Source organism: Poecilia mexicana, unplaced genomic scaffold (assembly GCF_051168715.1).
Source record: "Poecilia mexicana isolate PSO_F unplaced genomic scaffold, ASM5116871v1 scaffold_3, whole genome shotgun sequence".
NCBI classification, from domain to species: domain Eukaryota; kingdom Metazoa; phylum Chordata; class Actinopteri; order Cyprinodontiformes; family Poeciliidae; genus Poecilia; species Poecilia mexicana.
Window position 1 is genome coordinate 1,495,519 of NW_028263372.1, and position 20,906 is coordinate 1,516,424.

Below are 20,906 nucleotides of genomic sequence, written 5' to 3' on the forward strand. Positions count from 1 at the left end.
CCTGGCCACAGGTGTATAAAATGAATCACCTAGGCATGCAGACTGTTTTTACAAACAGAATGGTTCGCTCTCAGGAGCTCAGTGAATTCCAGTGTGGAACTGTGATAGGATACCACCTATGCAACAAATCCAGTTGTGACATTTCTTCACTCCTAAATATTCCGCAGTCAACTGTCAGCTGTATTATAAGGAAATGGAAGTGTTTGGGAAAGACAGCAACTCAGCCACCAAGTGGTAGGCCACGTAAACTGACGGAGTGGGATCAGCAGATGCTGGAGCACATAGAACGAAGAGGTCACAAACTTTCTGCAGAGTCAGTCACTACAGACCTCCAGACTTTATGTGGCCTTCAGATTAGCCCAAGAACAGTGCGCAGAGAGCTTCATGGAATGGGCTTCCATGGTAACCAGCTGCATCCAATCCAAACATCACCAAGGACAATGCAAAGCGTCAGATGCAGTGGTGTAAAGCCGCCACCACTGGACTCTAGAGCAGTGGAGGCGCTTTCTCTGGAGTGATGAATCGCGCTTCTGGTAATGTCATGGATAAGTTGAAGCTGTTCTACCTGCAAAGGGTGGACCACCATCATATTGAACCATATGGATTATGAATGGGATGCCACTTAAGCTCATATGTGAGTCAAGGCAGGTGAGCCAATACTTCCAGCAATATAGTGTATTTTAAGACCTATCATTAATACGGGAAGGAAAAATAAGCATTTGTACAGTCTAAATAACAGGACTGAAGTGGATCATAAAACTTGCCTTTTCTAAGTGGAGAAAATAATAAAAGGAAATAAGAATTATTTCAGTTTTGTTTATTGCTCAGCTGAAGAAAATTGTGACATATCCTCGCGTTGACTTGTTTTTTGGATCTACTTAGCACTTGAATGGGTTCATATTAACCTGTTGACATTGTAGAGTGTATTATTTGTTTCATCTGAACTAATATCAATTACATATGGGGCAATTTTACAATATGAGAATGTGAGTTAGTCCCATCATTACAAGGGGAATGGCAGAAAGATATTGCATAGTACATCTTATGAAAATAAAATTAATTTAATTTTGTACGAATTGTATTTTATTCTTATGGTAGGGTCATCTGCTGGCATAACTTGAAATGCATTTTAATAAATATACAGATCTGTCCTGCAGATGTAAATGTAAATCTAATGTGACGTAAGTGTGTACAGGTCTTGAAGCACACACAATATTTTAAATTTTCACTCAAAGTTACACAGAAAAGCAGATTCAGTGCCTTAGGTTGACCATTTAAGAAAGTATTCACCAAACTGGTGTGGAAAGAGAAAATATTAGATAATACTGCAAAGTAATGTCATCTTATTATTCTGGAAGACACACAAAACAATTTTACCCTTAAAAATTTAGAAAATTCAAGAATTTAGGAGATTGTGTCGACAATGACGATCAAATTCGGGACAATTGACTACCAGAGAAGACACTGTGGTAAGTTCCACAAAATTTATTTAGCTTGTTAGATTCTTATGAACAAAGATGTGATATATATAGATGCACAATGGACTGGCAGATGAATTCTGATAAAGTGTGGGAAACAAAAAACATGACATCTCTGTCCACAGGCTGTTTCCAACATGAAGGTATAAAAACATCCATATGTGAGCAGCATGCAGCATAGACCTGTCTGCAGACCTGTCTCTGCAAGTCGCAGTGGTGAAGAGGGCAAGAAAGAGTATACCAAAGCGACCTTGGACTAGGCGAAGAAATACTGTTGAGATCAACATCAATAATTCAGCAGAAGAGTTGACACATCAAAAAAAATGAGAGAGAGAAAGTGAAAAAGGAGAAGACAATGCCCACTGATTCTGGAGTCATCTAAAATTTATGCATGCATCATCGCTTCCATGAATATTCATTAGGAGATGAATATTTAAGTGTGACTCCTATGGAGAAATTAAGTTCATCTTTACACTTATCAATAATTCGCAGGCCAGGTGACTCTCATCAAGCAAATAAATAAATCATGCCGTTGTGTGCACACACACAGGCAAGCATGCGCATGGACAAACACCCATACATACACACGCACACAGAGAGAGAGAGAGAGAGAGAGACAGAGAGAGAGAGAAGCACACAGAGTAAGGCATAAAAACAAAACAAAAAAATCTTTGAAAACAACACAAAGTTATGATTCTTTATATGTTCTGGTTCAAATGGAAGACATCTCCGTTCCCTTGAGCTAGTGCGTATAGAAACCCCCTGATATTTCATGTAACATGGTCCCGCAAATATTTGCATCATTGACTTGTTCTGTTATGGCCTTTAATGACAAATGACTGCAAACATATAATTCAAGGGGTTATCAGATTTGGCTTGTAGTCATAGTAGCTCCTGTGACTACAAGTTGGAAAGAGGAGGGTGGTATATCTACAGTAGCTAATGGTTTGTGAATATTTTAGTGTTCACTCATATCTGTATTGTCTGATCTAGGCTCTCTGGTTCAGTTTGTATTTCCATCGTTCAGTAAAATTATTTGCTTTGTGGTAATATGTTCAAATGATCCTTTCTAATCAGCATTTAGACTATCCTTGCTTTTTGTTTTAGAAATGGATTGCTTTTAATCATATACCATCAGAAGATTTACAGGATCACAGATATAAAGGTTGCAGTTTTTAAAGGAGGGTCAAAGTTTTTCAATTACAATATTGTCAGTCAGCTGAAATTTAAATCCAGAGCAGAGATTTTGTTTCCTGAAGGCTCTCAGGAAAAATCATCCACTGCAAACCAAACTCTTACCAGTGATCCATCCAGAACATACTTAGTCATGTGTGTGTGGGTTCTGCAGCAGCACAGCCTCAGAGAGGAAGGCTCTGACCTTAACCCGACCCAGAGGAACTCCAGCATCACAAAAGCCATGAACATGAAAAAAATGCAGCTCTCTCAAGACACTGACTGTGTTTCAGCTCCTACCTTCAGGCAGCAGGACAGTCCAAACCTCCACAAACTGTTCAAAAAACACTTTCTATGCAAAATAATAAACAAATCAATAACTTTGAACAATATTAGATGGCAATATTGAGATCGCCATCTCAATATCGGCATATGTGCACTAATACTAATCATGTGCAATAATTGCTAAAATGTGTAAATCAGTTTTTTTGTCCTATTTTTTCCATCCATTTCATTTTCACTTTTGTTGTGCAGGTAAAGTGATGCTTAACTGATGCACCTTAATAGTGACAATGAAATATATAGTTTATTGATACTGCATTCATGCTATAGACTGTTGAGATATTAATTTACATTTTTTATGATCACCTTAAATAAGAAGTGAAAAGACAAGGCCAAATCTTTTTGGCAGAGCAGGGTGAATCTAAACCTGTGCCTATAATAATTTGTTCAGTAAATTCTGACTGTTACAAACCAGCAGCATTTGGTCAATAACTGTCACTCATCTGAGCAGTGTTCAACAATCCCTCTCAATAGCTGATAGACAAATTGAAATTATTTTGGGTTTTTCAATGCACTTTACCCTGAAGCCTTCAGGCCTTCAACTTGCCTGATATGCAATAATTGATGAGTGCCACCAACAGCAATGAAATATTTTGAATGGTTGGTTGGCAAAGGAAGACTCACTCTTGCTTACTTATAAACTTTGTCACTGTATTTAATGACTTTCCTTACACCTCTAGTGACTTTTGATTAAAAAAAACAGCAATTGACAAATAGTAACATTTTTCTGTGTTGTTAAAGACTTGTATACAGCTCAGCTGAAGCCCCACTAAGTCTTGAGTGAGCAGCAAGAGCTGCTTTGACCACTTCCTGTCACTCATCAAGCACTGCAGTCAGTCTGGTCGTCGTCTGTCCTACAGCATAATGTTGCCATTAGTCAGAGCGGAGGAGACCAATTCCACTCCATGTTAACACTGCAAATAAATCACACATTTACAAAGCTGAGTGACCCGCTTGGACAGTTCCCAATGATATGCAATCATTAGAATCCCTGGGACATGAGGAAGCTTTAGTTCCACAACAGACCCAGGGTTAGAGTTTCTTATGCATCATTATCATGTTGAGAGCTCATTGGTAAAAGTAGCTGTCTTGGAAACAGATAGTTTTGGGTTTAGTTTCAGCTTAGGCTAACTAACAATCTGTATACTGATGTGTAAATGTGGCTCTAGTGCAGAAGTGCTTAGGATGATTGATATGACTAGAAATGTGCTACATAGGTCCAGTTCATTGACTCCTACTGTCACTGGTAGCCAGTGACAGTAGGAGTCACTGACTACTTGTGAAGTCAAAGAACTTGTGCTGGAAAAGAACATTTTCAGTCTAAGAGACTCACAAAGCAGCCCATCTTACTTTGCAGAGGTGATGTCTCTGCTCCTCTGACATCATCAACTGGTGGCTGTCGGTGACCATAGCATCCATGTCCATCAGCCACTCCCACAGTTCCTGGTACTCTGCTTCAAACTCCTGCAAACTAATAATAGAAAGAAACAAGTTCATGAGTTTCAGTTGCTGTGATTAAAACTTTTGAAATGATTATTTGACTTTTATTTGCTCTACTAAATGATTTCATCCAAACAACAGGTAGGATGTTATGCAGGATAACTCTGTACCGATATGTTAAGGCACTGACCCTAACCCTTCTACATCAAGACACAATCACAAATCTTTGACCGATTCTCATTGCAAACTATGGCACAAAGGCTAATGATGGAAAAAGTGTAAAATGTAGATAAAGAGCACCTAAACTGTCTTTCTTAAAGTCATAACAAAAGTTTATTTAAGAAAGATAATGAAGGAATCAAATACATGTTTTGATTAGGGCTGTCAAAGTTAATGTGTTAGTCGCATGTGTGATTTTTTTTATTTTTCAGCAGTGTGATAGTGAAAGTAGCATTTTGATTTAAGTTCTCTCTTCTCTGAATTCACAACTAATTTTATGTTAGTTGTTTAAATTGCAATTAGTGTGCTGTATAACATTGTCCTTTAGGAAAATCCAGATTTTTAGAGTTCTTTTAGAGGAATCAATAGATGTAGTTTTTTAATTCTCAGTTGACATCAGCTTTGTTGCCTTAGAATGTCTGTGTTTCTATGTACACATATAAATAAACATGACCTAAAAAGAAAACTTCCCGATTTAATGCTTTGAAATTGGGCCTCTGTCTCTTTAAAAACTCCTGCTCTTTTTGAAACGCTGCCTTCAGGAAGTCATCACAGTGTAATGATCTCCGCAGACGTGCAATTCAATCAGATGATTGCTAATGGCTGCTGGCTAATCTGAAGGAACTGAATGTCGGAATCGCGGAGGGCTGCTCTGTGAGGCAGGAGTTGGAGACCGCAGCTCCCAGTAGGCGCTGCACCATGAAAGTGATGCTAGGTCCAAACAAGCGTTTTGCACAGCTGAATGGTTGCCATGGAGATTACAGAATTAAGGCAACACTCCAGGTTCATTTTTGATGAGGTAGTAGCTTTTTAACATGATGTAAAGCTGAAAAAAGTTTATTTTATACAATACTTCCCCTTTAAGAAACAATTCTGCTGCAAACAGTTTCAGAAATGAATTATCAAGCTTTGTGCTGCTTATGTTTGACCATTAAATGCATTAATGTTCTGGTTGCTCCATATGTCTTTGACTTGGTTCTGCATTATAGTTTACCATTAGGCAGCAGAAGCCATTAGATCAACAGTCCACCTCCTGTTGGTTGTTCCTAAAATGAGGCTGAAGGTTGGAGGAGATTGGGTCTTGTTTGATTTGCTGTAACTGTGCAGGACTGTGGTAAAACAAATGACTTTTTAAATTTGCTTTCTGACCGAAACTTATTTCATTTGGACTGAAATGTGTAACGATGGCACTTGAAAATGTTTAATGTTTCTGCTGTTGACTGTTCTCTGACTTTGTATTTTTGCCTCTGCCGTTTGAACGTCAACCTAAACAAAATCAGTGCATCCAGGTGAAAACAGTCATAATCACTAAATAATTAAATTAACTTGTTCTCAAAAGCAATTTTATACATACATATATTTATATCTTATTAATTTGCTGTAAGTTGTTTTTGTAAAAGCAGGTCTGTACTGTTGTGGTTGGTCGACATGAAGATATGTTTTGGTTTTTAGAAATATGCTTTTTTAATGGATCAATTTTACCAAAGGTTTGAACATACCTGTCAGTATGCAATTAATCTATATAATGCATTTCACTCAGTGAATTGACCAAATCAAATTAATGAACTTTTCCATAATATTCTTGTGTGTGTGCGTGTGTGTATGTGAGTGTAAAGTAACATAAGATTTAACCAAATGACTTGCTTCTGCCATGGTATTCAAATTAATTACCACTGATAAATGTTTGTTTTGATTAGATGTCATAATGTAACTCCAATCTGTTTTCTGTCTGTCATATTGAAGGTCTGATTTAGAAACTGATAAAAAAATAAGTTTAAATGTTGCAGTTTATTTTCTTTTTGTCCCCATTATTATTTACTTTATACATCATTAATTTTGCCTCTTCTCATTTTTTACTGCTTTCATCCCATTTTTTATTTCAGTATTTTTCGTCTCTTATTCTCTCTTAGCTTTCGTTTAGTAAGAGCAGCTCTGTTGTTTTTCTCTTCAAGTTCATCCTTGTTTCATCTCCAACATCCTTCTCCTTTTGTATCATGTCCACATTTTCTTTCACTAGACCATCTCATGTTTCCTCTTCTGCTTTTCTCTCCACTATTTTACCTCTGTAATCTTCTTCCCAGCATTTTTCTCCTCCCTGCCCACATCTGCAGCTGCTTCTGTTTCCATTTCCTCCTCCTCCATCACCTTCACTATCCTCTTCGACGCAGGATCACATATAATATTTATGCTCCTGGAACAGGGGCCGATTGCTCAAACACACAGATTACTGTCAGCCATTTTGTTAAGGTGTGTGTTTATTATTTATATATTCTCTGTTTTTCAGTCTCAGTGGGGATCACCAACACGTTTCTCAACATTAGCAGCGAAATAGTTTGGAGTTCTCTCGTCACCACAACCAACACTTTGGCAATCTGTCGGGCCTAAAGCATTTTCATGACGACATGCACACTCACACACATGCAAGCATGCACACAATCTAAGACAATTACACACTAAGGTGTACTTTCTTCAGCAATCAAGTCACAAACAGCCTCATCACAACTGATGTACACACATAAAACACACATCCTAAGGCAACAAAGCTGATGTCAACTGAGAATTAAACAACTAAATCTACTGATCCCTCTAAAAGAACTCTAAAAATCTGGATTTTCTCAAAGGACAATGTTATATTACACACTGATTACAATTAAAACTAAAATTAAATTAGTTGTGAATGCAAAACGCTTAAATCAAAGTGATACTTTATCACACTGCTGAAAAATAAAAATAAAAAATCTTCATTTTGCTCTACTCTTAGCAATACTAAATTTTCTGTGTGATTTATCTCTTCCAACTTTTAAAAACATAATCAACTGTGTCCTGTCAGTATTGCAGTTATTTAAATGATCATGTACAATTAGTAGGTATGGTAATAGAAACTTTATGAAGGGGCTTTCAACAATTTCAGATTATTTTTTCAGGTGGAAAAATGCAAAGGTCCTTCCTGGAAAAAGATTTTCCACAGTCCCACCATCCTATTAGAGAATAAGAACATTAGGTAAATTGACAAACATTTCTAATAGGCTGAACAAGCTGATATATTTATAGCATCATATTTAAAGAAACAGTAGCTCTGAGGTGGAGTTTTGTGGAAATAGGCAGCGCGTGGTCAGAGTTCCTGTACCCAGAATGTTTGCCATGGGAGACTGAAGTATTCCTCAAATATACATGGAAGAAGTAAAGCAACATTCCAAAATATGATTTTGATGAGAGAATAACATTAGAATTACATTTTACTTAATACTGCTCCTTTAAGAAACAATTCCACTGCAAACAGTTTCAGCAACAGATTAACTTCAAGCTTTGGAAGTTTGCATATTTAAGCTGTTATTGTCTGTAAGCCGCATGTGTCCATGTTGTAACGTGAGATATTTACACAGAAAGTTTCTTTAACTTTCATTGTAATACTTTTCGGTAACACAAATATGTACCGTAAATGTTTTTTTCTGAACAGTGCTTACAACACGGCAATTGTAAGAAAAGAAAAAAACAGGAGACTACTAGAAAAAGTAACTGATGACATCTTCCACCTGTCCACTACCACCACTAAAAGCCTTCAGCCTCACACACACTATTGTCACTCTTAATGTCATTTTTATTCTGCTCCAGAGCTTGTGCTCTCCTGTTCATCATGCAGCAGGCCAGCCTTTTGAAACCTTTTGGTATTAGCTGCATCGCAGTGTTCAAAGAGTGTGGACAAAGTAGCAGCTTATAAAACTGATCTTGGCAATTTTGATCATGGCACTTAACATGATCATTTATATTATAAACAAAGGTACACACCATATCAAAGGATATATGTGCATGGGTTTCATTTTTAGTCCTTCATGAACATTTCGGCTGCTTCTTGCTGGGCTTACAGCAGCCCATCTGACCCCTTCTGACCCCTTCTCAATCTGTTCCTGGTCCAGTCTTTCCTAGTTGTCCTCAGATGACAAAATCACCGGAAGAGATAATTCTTCTTCCTTCTCCGACCCCAAAGAACCTGCTGTTGCAGTCAAATTTATGGTAGGAAACGCATCAGTGTAATTTGCTGTGTCTGCAAGCAAGTTTTTTTCACGTTTCATTACGCAGCTTTTCCATTCAAATGGACCAAAGTTAGATATGACCCATGACCCAAATCCCCCAAAGGTCCTCAAAGTTCTTTCTTTCTAAAATATTTATGGTTCTTTGACAAAAAAAAAAAAAAGATTCTCCAGATTTTCCTTAAAACAATAACATTTTTTTTTTCTTATTTTAGAATACATATCAGAGAAATCGTGGTTGCTTAAGTTAGCTGTAAAACTGACATTTTGAGGAGCGGCTCTTTGAAAGTTTGAACTTCCTTTTCCATTCCATCTCCAAACTCTTCCTTTCCTCTCAGGTACAGTGAACTGCATTCCTCCCTCCCCTCCAACTCCTGCTCCTCCCACCTCCTCCCTGCCTGCTCCTCCAACACCTTCGTGCAGCTATTCACATTTCATGTTCTCTACATCCTAATAAAATAAGAGCTACACAGAAAAGATGAAGCACAGCAAGCAAGCACTGCTTCCTTCCCTTGAGGCGGCGTTTCTCATTATGCAGCGAGCAGAGCGGCCCTTTACTGACTCAGGCAGATAAAGCAGATACAACACTTGCACAGATTGTTTTCTCTTGTCATTTGTCAGTTTTCCACTCCCCCTCCTTTCCTCTCCATCGTTTTTGTCTTGTTCACACACTAATGTTAACTAAATGCTTTGTAAAACAGGATATCTCATGGGGTTGAAGACGAAAAAACAGACAAATCTGAAAGGAAGGAGCGACGTGGTGCCACTGTGGCACTGCGTTCGGTGCTGGGATGGTTACAAAGTGTTTGAAGTGTCAGCTTCTTTTTCTGTCATACCGTGCTGGTGGAGTGTGTAGGAGTGCTATGGAGAGCTATTCTGACACTCAGTCACCTGAGGAAATTTGAATTCTAGGAATCTATTATTCATGTCTGCCATGACAATCTCAATCAGCCCTAGTTACAATAAAATCTTCTATATGGCTTGGAAATGCATAAATATCTTAAGACTTATGTACAACAGACACACAGCGTTTTTAAAATGTTGAAAATGCATTTTAAGTAATTTTCTTTATTGTATATTACAAAACATGTTTTAAAGTGTGTCCTTTAGGAACAGCAGAGTTACAGAATAAAGGAAAATATTTTATTTTAAAACAAAAGTGCTACTTAAGATAATCAGAAAATGTAGAGGAAAACCTGGGAGGTTTTCTGTTTAAACAAAAGTTGCACTTCTTTAGGAAATGTATCCCATTCATCCAAATAGTGGACACCCTCCTGTTTGCAGTTGTGTTTTCACAGATCCACTTATATTTTTTTTCTGTGGAACATGGAATTAAAAAATATTCGCAAAAATGTTGCCTGTTTGTGGATTCTGTTATAGAAAGCATTTGTAAGAAAATGCAGCATAAGAAGTGCAAATACAACTAGACACACTATAGGCTGGTCTTTGTAATACAGCCAGTCCAGACACACCACTCATTTTACTTGGTACTGATTAGCTGAAAGACCATATATGTTAGCTTCTGCATAGCAATCCCAGGCCACGCGTGATTTCTGATCTTCCAGCTCATATCATGAAACCAAAGGGTGTGTCTTACTGGTAAGTAATATGCAGAAGATGGGTGTGGGAGCTTTCCCTGTATATAAAGTGAATTACCACAGAGTGCTTAGCCCTCAGTTGCAGTCCTCACACACGGTGTTTAAATGTAGTCAGTGCTTTAAATAAAAACAATGAGGCTGCTCATCATTCTCAACATATAATCTTCGTCTGCATCACTCACTCTTCAGTCCTGCATTGCCCCCTACAGGTCAAAGGTTTGGGGTTGATCAGGGATTGGCTGGTCAATTCAAACTTAACTTCCCATTCCATTTCTGGAGGCTTCAGCTTTTCACAAGGGATAAAGAATGTAGAACAAAGATCGAAAGCATGATCCGAACGGGGCTTAGGACTTTATGTGTCACACAGATTGGAGTGAAATATTTCTGGTAACAACAATAACGCAGGAAAACAAACTGGGATATACACCAGCTGTCTTTGCTGCTTTTCATACAAAAGGCCTACATGTTATAGAGGATGTAACTCATCCTGTATTCCAGTAAAGAGCATCATGCATTGCAAATCATTACATGCAAACATGAAACCCTGACACTGCCCTTTCCTACAATGAATTTTGCTAAAACTAATGGAATATAGGCGTTCAAACAGATGGTGTTCTACATCCAGGTGTTTAATAGTTATACTATACAAATGAGCTCCGTTTAAAACTGGAAGCCCCGAGGTCAAAGTGGGGAACACCCCCAAAGGTGGTGGAGAATGACCGAGCTAAGATCCTGTGGGACTTCCAGATCCAGACAGACAAGATGGTAATGGTCAACCAACCGGACATTGTGGTGATGGATAAAGAACAGAGGAAAGCCGTTGTGGTGGATGTAGCAATACCAAGTGACTACAACATCAGGAAAAAGGAGCACGAGAAACTAGAGAAATACCAGGGCCTCAGAGAGGAACTGGAGAAGGCCTGGAAGGTGAAGACCACAGTGGTGCCTGTGGTCATCGAGGCCCTCAGGGCAGTCACCCCGAAACTGGAGCAGTGGCTAAAACAGATCCCAGGAACAACATCAGACATCTCAGTCCAGAAATGTGCAGTTCTAGGCACAGCCAAGATACTGGAGGAGAACCTGAAGCTACCAGGCCTCTGGTAGAGGACCCAAGCTCAGAGGATGAAAGAGAGAGAGACCACCGGCGGAGGGTGAGAAGGGAATGTGATTCTTGAGAATAGGGACAAAACAGGCCCTATGGATAAAGCATGAAATTTGAATAAAATATACACAAAATACATTTTTTTTCAAATATCTAACTAAACTAACCTGGGTCATGTGAGCACAACAATGTATATTTTTCTTTTTTTTTTGCTGAATATTTTTTTATTTTAAACATTGTAGTCGGTGGATGATGCCTGTAAAAGCCCTTGTCCAGGAGCAGAACTCAATACATTCTTATAGTTTAAAACAATTAAAGAAATACTAAAATTATATATTATGACAATTAAGTATAAGTAGTCATATAAATAACTATAAAAGTATCGATAAATTGAAATAAAAATAATTTTTAGATATTTTCCAACTCCGTTGAAATTTGTCCTTAGTTTTTGTCAACACCGTCAGAAATGAAAAGAATGTAAAAAAATCAGGCATTATTGGGGGGCACCAGAACTTCTGAGGACCCCATGACGTTGTCTTTTCATTTCCTTTGCTAGGAGGGCTAGTTAGCTCCGGTTAGCTTCAGTTATTCTTTAGTTTTTTCTTCTGTTTTATTCCTAAGTTGTTTGTCACAACCATGATGTGTCAACACCATAACTGACAATTTACAAAACTTTGATGAAATTTTGCGAAATAAAAGCTTAATTTTGGTAAACTGTAAAGATTTCATGGACCTGATGAGCTACAATATGGCCTCCTTCAGAATAACATCATATAAATTGAGGTAGTTTGGCATTTCGTCAACTCCGTCAGATGTCAACTCCGTCAGAGTTTTTCTGACTCTTTCAGTGAAATTGTTGTCAAATCTCACTTAATTGTGCAACTAATTCATTTTAATGTATTTTACATGAATTGCATTACTTCACATGTACCAAGTTTTTCATTTTATTCACTAGTTTGTCACCACCTTCAGTTCTGTGTCAACTCCGTCATGCACTGTCAACTCCATCAGATGGACTTTTTCTTGTTTTTTGTTTTAAATATTTATTTTATTTCTTGAGAAGCATTTGTCTGTAAATTAAGTAAAAATATCACTAATGGGGTATTTTAAAAATCATTTTAGATTTATTTTTGTCAGATGGTGATGACAAAGTTCTGGGTCAGGTCGATTAAAAATGTAATTTTTAAAAAAAAAATTCGCAACTGGGAGCCTGTACCTTAGCATCTTCATATTTTCTAAACATTATTTGTCATATTTGCATACATAAGGTTGAGAAATAATAAAAAAAAAAATATGGGAAAATTAAAACCCATTTTGTCCCTATTCTCAAGAATCACTGATATATATATATATATATATATATATATATATGTGTGTGTGTGTGTGTGTGTGTGTGTGTGTGTGTGTGTGTGTAAAGAAAAAAGAGACAAGATGAGAACCTTGAGCAAAAGATAATACAGGATGGAAGCAACAAACACAAAAAGTGACAAACAATAGAGAAGAATTTGGAGAGGAGAAAGAAAAGGGGAAAGAGTTTGACTGAATATAGAAATGTAAAGGGGGAAAATGAATGAAAATCAAGAGAATAAATAACAGGAAAGAATGGATACAGAAATAAGGGAATGTAAAAGGGAATAAAAGGATACAGGAAGAGGAGAAAAAAGAAATGGACAAACATAAAGATAGAAAGGAAACGGGCAGAATGAGGCGAGTAAGAAAGTAGTGGAACATGTCCTGAAAGGGAAAGTCCAGGAGGTAAGCATAAAGTCAGACAGAAAGGTTGAATGAGTCATATTGGCAGCTATGGCCCTTCACTGAAAGATTCAGTCAGATTTATGAGGGTTTGTAGGATACTCTTCATGGGTATTACATTCAGTCCACAAGGATATTCATAAACTTTCAGTGAACATCATACATTCATTATTTATTCATTCATCCCATCATGCAAATAAATTCATTTTTCACAAATTGTGCACACATCTCTTCATCAAAAACACACTTAATGCTGAAAGCTGAGTTGTCCATTTTTATAAAACAACCATTTTCTCTTCTTAAGAGTAACTAACCTATTGCTTTGTCATCTGACCTAAAAAAGAAACTTCATATTTGTATTTGTTTTTCTGTGTTAGCTTTTTATGTCAGAACATAAAACAATCATTTTGTTTGAAAATGGGATGTTTTATTCTAACACACACAACACCATCTGAGTCCCTGTGACAACGCAAATAACATATGCTAAACATAATGCTTCACACTCACAGGCGGCAAATTAAGCTTCATTTGTTATTTGCATACGCAGAACTTGGCGCGTATTTCCCTTTTATATTAATGTGTGCATGTACATGTCGCCCTGCCAGTGAATGATAACCACCAGGGAAGCTCCTCAGTGCCGGGGGATAAAAGGCCAACAGGCAGCGTGACCGAAGATGAGCTCAGCCTGGACACACCACATTACATGGATGGAGTGTGTGTGTGTGTGTGTGTGTGTGTGTGTGTGTGTGTGTGTGTGTGTGTGTGTGTGTGTGTGTGTGTGTGTGTGTGTGTGTGTGTGTTTGTAATACCTTGTGGGGACGATTTTCCTTACATATACTACGTTGTGGGGACCAATCGCTCCTCGTGGGGACCAGAGCCTGGTCCCCACGAGGGGAAACCCTGTTTTTGGGTCAGGGGTCAGAGTTAGGACTAAGGTATGAATTGAATTTTGGTTAGGGATAGGTTTAGGTATGTGATGGATAGGGTTAGGAAAAGGGTAAAGGTAAGGTTTAGGCTGTAGAAATGAATGGAAGTCAATGGAAAGTCCCCACAAAGATAGCAACACAAACGTGTGTGTGTGTGTGTGTGTGTGTGTGTGTGTGTGTGTGTGTGTGTGTGTGTGTGTGTGTGTGTGTCTGTGTGTGTGCGCGCGCGCACGTGTTATTGCATTCAACTCTATGTTTATAATGTTGCTATCATTTGTCTTCTTTCATTATAGACAAAAGTAAATATTTGTAAAATCATTTTTTCCAAACAATACTGTTCATAGTGATGAAGAGGATGAAAAGATGGCACGTCCAATACAAGTTTTCAACAGAGGACGTGGGAAAAAGGGCAGAAGACAGGATGATCTACTACCTGCTCGACATGATCTCAGATCTAGAGGCAGGAACAAAGGACAATCTTCGAAGCCGAGAGTGACTCCAGAATTTAATGGTTGAAGTCATCGGTGCCGATGGATCAGATCTTGTCTTTCGATCTTGGACCAGCCAGGACATTGAGGCAGTCACTAAAGCTTTGCTGACTGAAATTATTCCACGATGCGGTATTCCAGACAGAATTAGCAGTGACAATGGCACACACTTTGTTAATGCAGCATTAACTGAAGTGGGAAGGTTTTTGGGTAGGACTCTGAAAACTCATTGTGCATATCACCCGTAAAGTGCTGGTGCTATGGAACTTGTCAATGGCATTTTAAAGACCAAACTAGCTAAATATGCTGTGAGGAAACGGGTCTGTCATGGGTTAAAGCCCTACCAATCGTCTTGACTTATATAAGGATGCGGAGAAGAGCCAGGATTAACCTCAGTCCATTTGAAATCCTGTTTGGCCAGCTTCCTAACTTGGGTTTAGGGCCTCAGCGAAAGGTCCTTCCTTCCACTTCTATCTGTGACGATGCAATGTTGTCTTACTGTCAAAACCTGTTGAATGTGCTTTCTCAAGTTTTTCAGACGGTGAAAGACACTTTGCTACATCCTGCCGAGACTCCGCTACATGCCATGAAACCAGGTGATTGGGTCGTGGTGAAAGACTTCCGGAGGACGCATCGAAACTCCAAACGCTGGCGGGGACCATTTCAAGTGTTGCTCGTCACACATACGGCTGTTAAGGTCACAGAGAGGGCAACATGGATTCACGCCAGCCACTGCAAAAGGGTACCAGAACCTCAAGAAGACACCCATCCCGGCGGGGAGGAATTTATCCAGCAGTCAACAGAACAACAGATCAAAGAGGACGACGCACAACTTTCTGAATGAGGATATAATACCTTACTGCTGCTGGTGTTAAGTGCTCTGACACCGCAGACAGCCACGTTTGATTTCCTGGATCACTAAAAGAATACTTTCATTAAACTTGGTGTTAAGTGTTAATAACCTCTGACACCCTAAAGGCCGACATTCAGGAAAAGAGAAGTAAAAAAGTGTTACAGCCCCTGGCCTCTTGAGGCTGTCCAGGCTCCCTTTTTGTTATGCAGGTTCAGCTGTGAGAGCACACCTTCCTGATTGGCTGCCTGGAGGCTGTAGGAAAGCAGCTACACCATTGGACCAGCAGAGGATTGTCAAGCCAATCAGACGTTGATGAGGCCCACCTGCACCCTATAAAAGGCTCCTGAATCCATTCCTCTAGTGGGGGCAGCTATTTTGAAGAGGTTTTGTGAAGCTGCCTCCTCTTGTTTTGGTAGTTGCAACTGTTTTAGGCAGGTTTTAAGCTAGCTTGGTCTTTGCTTGTTCCTGTTTGTCCAGTTTAGCTACTTTGACGTTGCTCCAGTTAAGTATGAGTTAGAAGCCTGTGTTTGGGAGGCTGTGGGCTCCCCGCAGCCTCCCCTTTGTATGTGTGTTTTTCTTTGCGTTGTTTTCCTTTTGTGGTTTATTTTTGAGTTTACTTTGAACTGACTTGTTTGGACTTTTGTAACTTTAATTTGCAACTGACATTCTTGAGTTTGTTAATTCCTTTTGTTTTGCATTAATTGGGTTAAATTGTATTGTTTTGGTGAAACTTTATTTTGTAATAAATCATTTTTACTTCCCACTGTCGCTCCGGACACATTTTATGTTACTACCCCTGGATCCCTAGACCTTGGGGGCGTAACACAACTATAGAAGAGACAAACACGACAACAAACATTAGTTGCTCTCATATATCAAGAGGCTCCCCAACCAAAGAAGAATTGCTGGTCCACTGGCGAGTGGTCAAAGTGGGGAGTGAAGATTACAAATGAATACTAAAAGAGTTCCAGAAAGACAAAAGAAAAGGCGCTCATGACAGCGATCAAACCTTCATCTTGTTCCAATTACAGACACTTGTGTTGGTTATTTTTAACCTCCTCATCCTCCAGCAATGAGGAGGTTAATGTGTAATGATTGTTTGTTTTTTTTTTTGTTTGTTTTGTTGTCCATAAAATAATGTTAATCAATGATGTTTTCGGGCTAGTATCCTAGCTTAGCTTCTCTATCGTGCTTAGCAGATTACAAGAATGTCTATGTTTCACAAAAACAAATGCCTATCCTTTCTGCATGTTTTAACTATGCATTTTATATTTTGATTTCACATTTTATTTGATCTGGAAATATGTTACTTTTTAAATTTTTAGTTGGCATAAATTGCTTCTTTAAGAATTGTTGTGATGTTGGTTTAGATTTGCTGAGAAATATATATGTGATTCCGTCCAAACCGTCTTTCTAACTACTTCAGGGGGGTGTTTTCTATTATCTAATTGACATAGATTTTTTATTACATGTTTTATTATTTCTTGGGTTTTCTTAATTTCTTAAACTAAGGAAGAAATTAGTTTAATGTAACACCAAAGCTAACTCATATTTAGCTTTGGTGTTAAAGTTTATTTTCTTGTTTCTTGATTTTTTTTCTTTTTATTATGTCTTCAATCGTTCATGTGATACCTCCACCATTTTCCTGGACAAATATATAGAGGGCCGCCTCTTTGGCAAAGAGGGGTTGCAGGATAACATTTCCTACCCAATACAGTGATATTGTTAGAGTGGAATAGGTGCATGCCGGTAGGTTTTTCATATCTTGCATATATGTTTTTTACTTCTTCTAGGGTAGTGTTTGATGTTATGTCTTTTAATGGAGGAGGGAAATGTTGATTAATATTAAATATTAACATATTTACTTATAATCAAAAGGGGGAAAATGAAGTGGAAAATCACAATAGGTTCACACCTGCTAGTTCGGGTTACATGTACAAGGTTGGGAATTGTGTTCCACAGTTGCATGAGAACCAGACTGTCTCACCCTTTTATTTTGGATCCTTTATCTTAGTATAAAACTCATGTGTTGTCTCCACCCAAGGAGGTTTTCATCCAGATCTGCTTCATTATTGATTGTCCTACGAGCTCTCTGCATTGTATATAACATAATATAATATAATATAATATAATATAATATAATATAATATAATTATAATTGAGTGATTTCACCTGAACAGTGCTTGGTAATATTTTTTTCCACAACAGTATTCATATAATGCCCATTAAAAAAACAGAGGAAACATGAAAATACAATTTGACATTCTGGATACTGTAAAATGACTATGACAAGAGTGTCAGTCAGGGTACTGCTCACTGATGGCCCGTAAATAGGCCTTAAGTTGATATTAAACCCTCGCTATGGACAGTCAAGCTCTCCAATTGCCAGTCTAAATGAGTCTGCTGAAGGAGAAGCAACCTTTTTAGATGAACACACTTTATTTGGTTGTTCAGAAGAAGGCCCAGTAGACACTGAACTTCCTGTGGCAACTCAAAAGGAAAGGTTTATTATTCAGTCTGTCCCATTCATAGTAATCTTCAAAGCTGTAATGGACAATCAGGGCACATACATGTCTATGGTGCAGTCTACTGAATTATCTGCAGACTCCACACATGTTGGACATAAACTGCTTAGACTTGTATCTTCAAAAGCATCTGTCACACCCTGTCTCTCTGATGATCAGTTAGTGGATTGATACAATACATATCTGCATATGTTCTTTTGTTCTTTGTAAAAAAAAAAAAACACTGTTTATATGCATATCTCAAAGAAGAAAAAGCTGTATTCTTTCTTTTGCATATATACAGAGAAAATAAATGATTTTGATGGAAAGGGTCTTCTGTGCTTGCCTGCTGCTCCTGTTGTACCTCCTGGAGGATGATGGGTAGTGGAGTCCCCTCAGCCTAACTGACATCATCTCAAGGGCAACTTGCTGGATATTGCACTGAGTTGAGATCCGCTCCACCTGAAGAACACAGGACAAAACTTTATCAAAACCCACAAAATATATATCCACAAATTATCTTCATTAACCTGGCATCATTATGACTGGAATAATCAAAGTGGACACAATCTTATATTTAAGATCAAAATGATTCATAAGTCTGACAGAAAGTCATCTTTTAACTTCACCAAAATGTTTCTTCTGATTGTAAAGAATAAATACATGTAAAAAATGTGGCAGAGATTTCAATGTCAACATTATTTAAGTAGCACTTAATAAACAAGTTGCACCAGCAAGATACACAGAAAGAACAATAATATAATTGATAAGAATAGTTAAGACAGAAACACAATAGACAAATAATAAAATAATGAATTAGTTCCAACATCAATTGACAAGTGAAGACGAACAAATACTTGCTTACTAATCTGTTTATATCACTGCATCACTGGAGGCTGGGAATTCAAGTGCAGTTTTAAAGCTACTTTTTCATATCCATGACTTATCAGTAACCAGAACATCAGAGAAGAAAAGTGACTGAATGAGAAAACAATCTAAAATCTGCTGGCAAAGCATAGTGTCCTCAGGGTTCATGGCCGCTAGCTGGAGAGTCCATGCAGGACTGTGTAGATTCAGTCAAGAACTTTTCTAATACCCTGAACGATAACCTGGTCAAACACTTTTGAGGAAGTTTTCAACAAATACAACATTTGTCGAGTGGAGGCGATTACAACATGACCAGAGGCTCAGAATCAAAGTAACAATTCAAACAAGCCACGTCTCCTTTGGAGGAACACAGAGCGGTGGATGAACACACCCTCCTGCCAGGTGTGATTAGCTGTTTGCTGTGATAATCTGGCGTGTGTGTGTGCGCGTGGTTATTTGTGTGCTGTGTCCTTTAAAGCCCTGCAAACGGCCAGCAGCCCACTAGAGAAACACTCCAGTCTCATCCTGCTGTCTCGTCTCTTGAGTGACAAAACATTGTATCTCACACATTCAGCCACACACCATCCATATGCTACATGTTTATTATAGATGTGTAATGTACTCTGAATCCACAAATAGAAATCTTGTCATCACAAATTACTTTTGCACCTGCATTTATCATAAACAGCTTTGTTCTAACACAAGCAGCCGCTCACACACACACAAACTTCCATCAGGCTAGCACAAATGTTCGTATAAAGTCACACTAGCTCACAAATTGACCACGAATTGCTGCAGACACATGAACACACACATCACAGTGAGTCGTTTCTAAACACAATCATATAGAGGCACTCAGCACGCGGCTCAGATGTAATTGCATACAAACTATATGGAGATGAGGCTTCAATTGAACCAATGAAGGAAGGCTGAGTGTGTACAAATAGCGAGGCAAACACATGCGCACACACCCATACACTGCTTTCTCCTCATTCAGTAACAATCTGAATAAAGTATTGGCGCGTGGAGTTGCGTTTACCATCCGATCTACTTAGCAGACCCGACAGAAGGATCTGGAAAGGTCATCCAATCTGTGGCAGGCAGAGATGCTCAATCAAAGGGCTAATAAACAAGCAGGCCATACACAATCAACACCGCTGTCTGGATCACTGTTAAGATGTGTTCAAATGAGAGCATGCTTTGTTTGCATATGCATTGCTGTTGCACAAACAAAGCTAACTGGAAGCTATCAGAAGAGGAAAAAAAGACTCTGACTCTGCCTAATGTCTCCTCATCTTCCCTCATTACTGTCCTGCAGGTCCGTCTTGGTTTGTATTGGCAGGCTGTTTGCTGCCTGCCTGGTCGGTGAGTCAGGATCAGTTACATCAACATTTTTTTATGTGCTAATGTGTCGCTATATACAAATTAAACTATGCTTACAATTTGTTTTATGTTAATAAAAACAGCTTGTTTGAATCCCTTCTTCATTATCAATGCAAAAGTTGGTCATAAAAAGCTTTTTGAATGTTTCCACTTATATGTTGATGGTTTATTTTTAGTGATAAACTGCTTGAGGCTGGAAAGCTTCTCTCCAATCGCTCCAATCTTTAGCTCCCTCCAGAAATCACAGGCGTGGAATACCAAGTAAATACAGGGCCAATATCGCCAATACAAATACCAATACTTACTGTTATTAAAGTATGGTACATCATCAAATTTCTGCCCTTGAGTTATTTATATTGTTTTTCTTTTGAATTATTTTCTAAAAATACAGGCCAGAATTTGGACAAAGTTTGAAGGTGTCTAAATACTTTAATAACATAAGAACAATATAAAACACAGCAAATTTGTGTGAATGGTTTTCTACATAAACAGTGCAAAAAAAAATAATAATAATGTTCGAGAGAAAGCCTGGATCCATCCAAAATCTAGAAACTACAGTACAAAAATAAAATAAATTTCAAAAGGGAATTGGAAACTAAAGTGCTAATCTTATAATATTAGCATCAATCTAATACTGATACCAACTTAGTATCAATATTATTTTAACTGATCCGCCCACCTCTGCCAGAGATTCTCCATCAGGCTCACCTGGGGATTGGCTCACTTCAAAATATTATTTTGGTCAACCAATCA

General features: G+C 38.2%; 1 protein-coding gene across 1 annotated transcript in view; it reads right to left on the bottom strand.

Moving 5' to 3' along the window:
- Positions 1-20,906, bottom strand: part of LOC106927969 (A-kinase anchoring protein 6) — a 124,742-nt gene that overhangs the window by 17,117 nt on the left and 86,719 nt on the right. Inside the window, exons 12-13 of the mRNA XM_088004598.1 lie at positions 18,250-18,365; positions 4,344-4,464 (exon numbers count right to left, since the gene is read on the bottom strand). Coding sequence (XP_087860724.1) covers positions 4,344-4,464; positions 18,250-18,365 — 237 coding nt within the window. The remainder of the gene's footprint in view (positions 1-4,343; positions 4,465-18,249; positions 18,366-20,906) is intronic.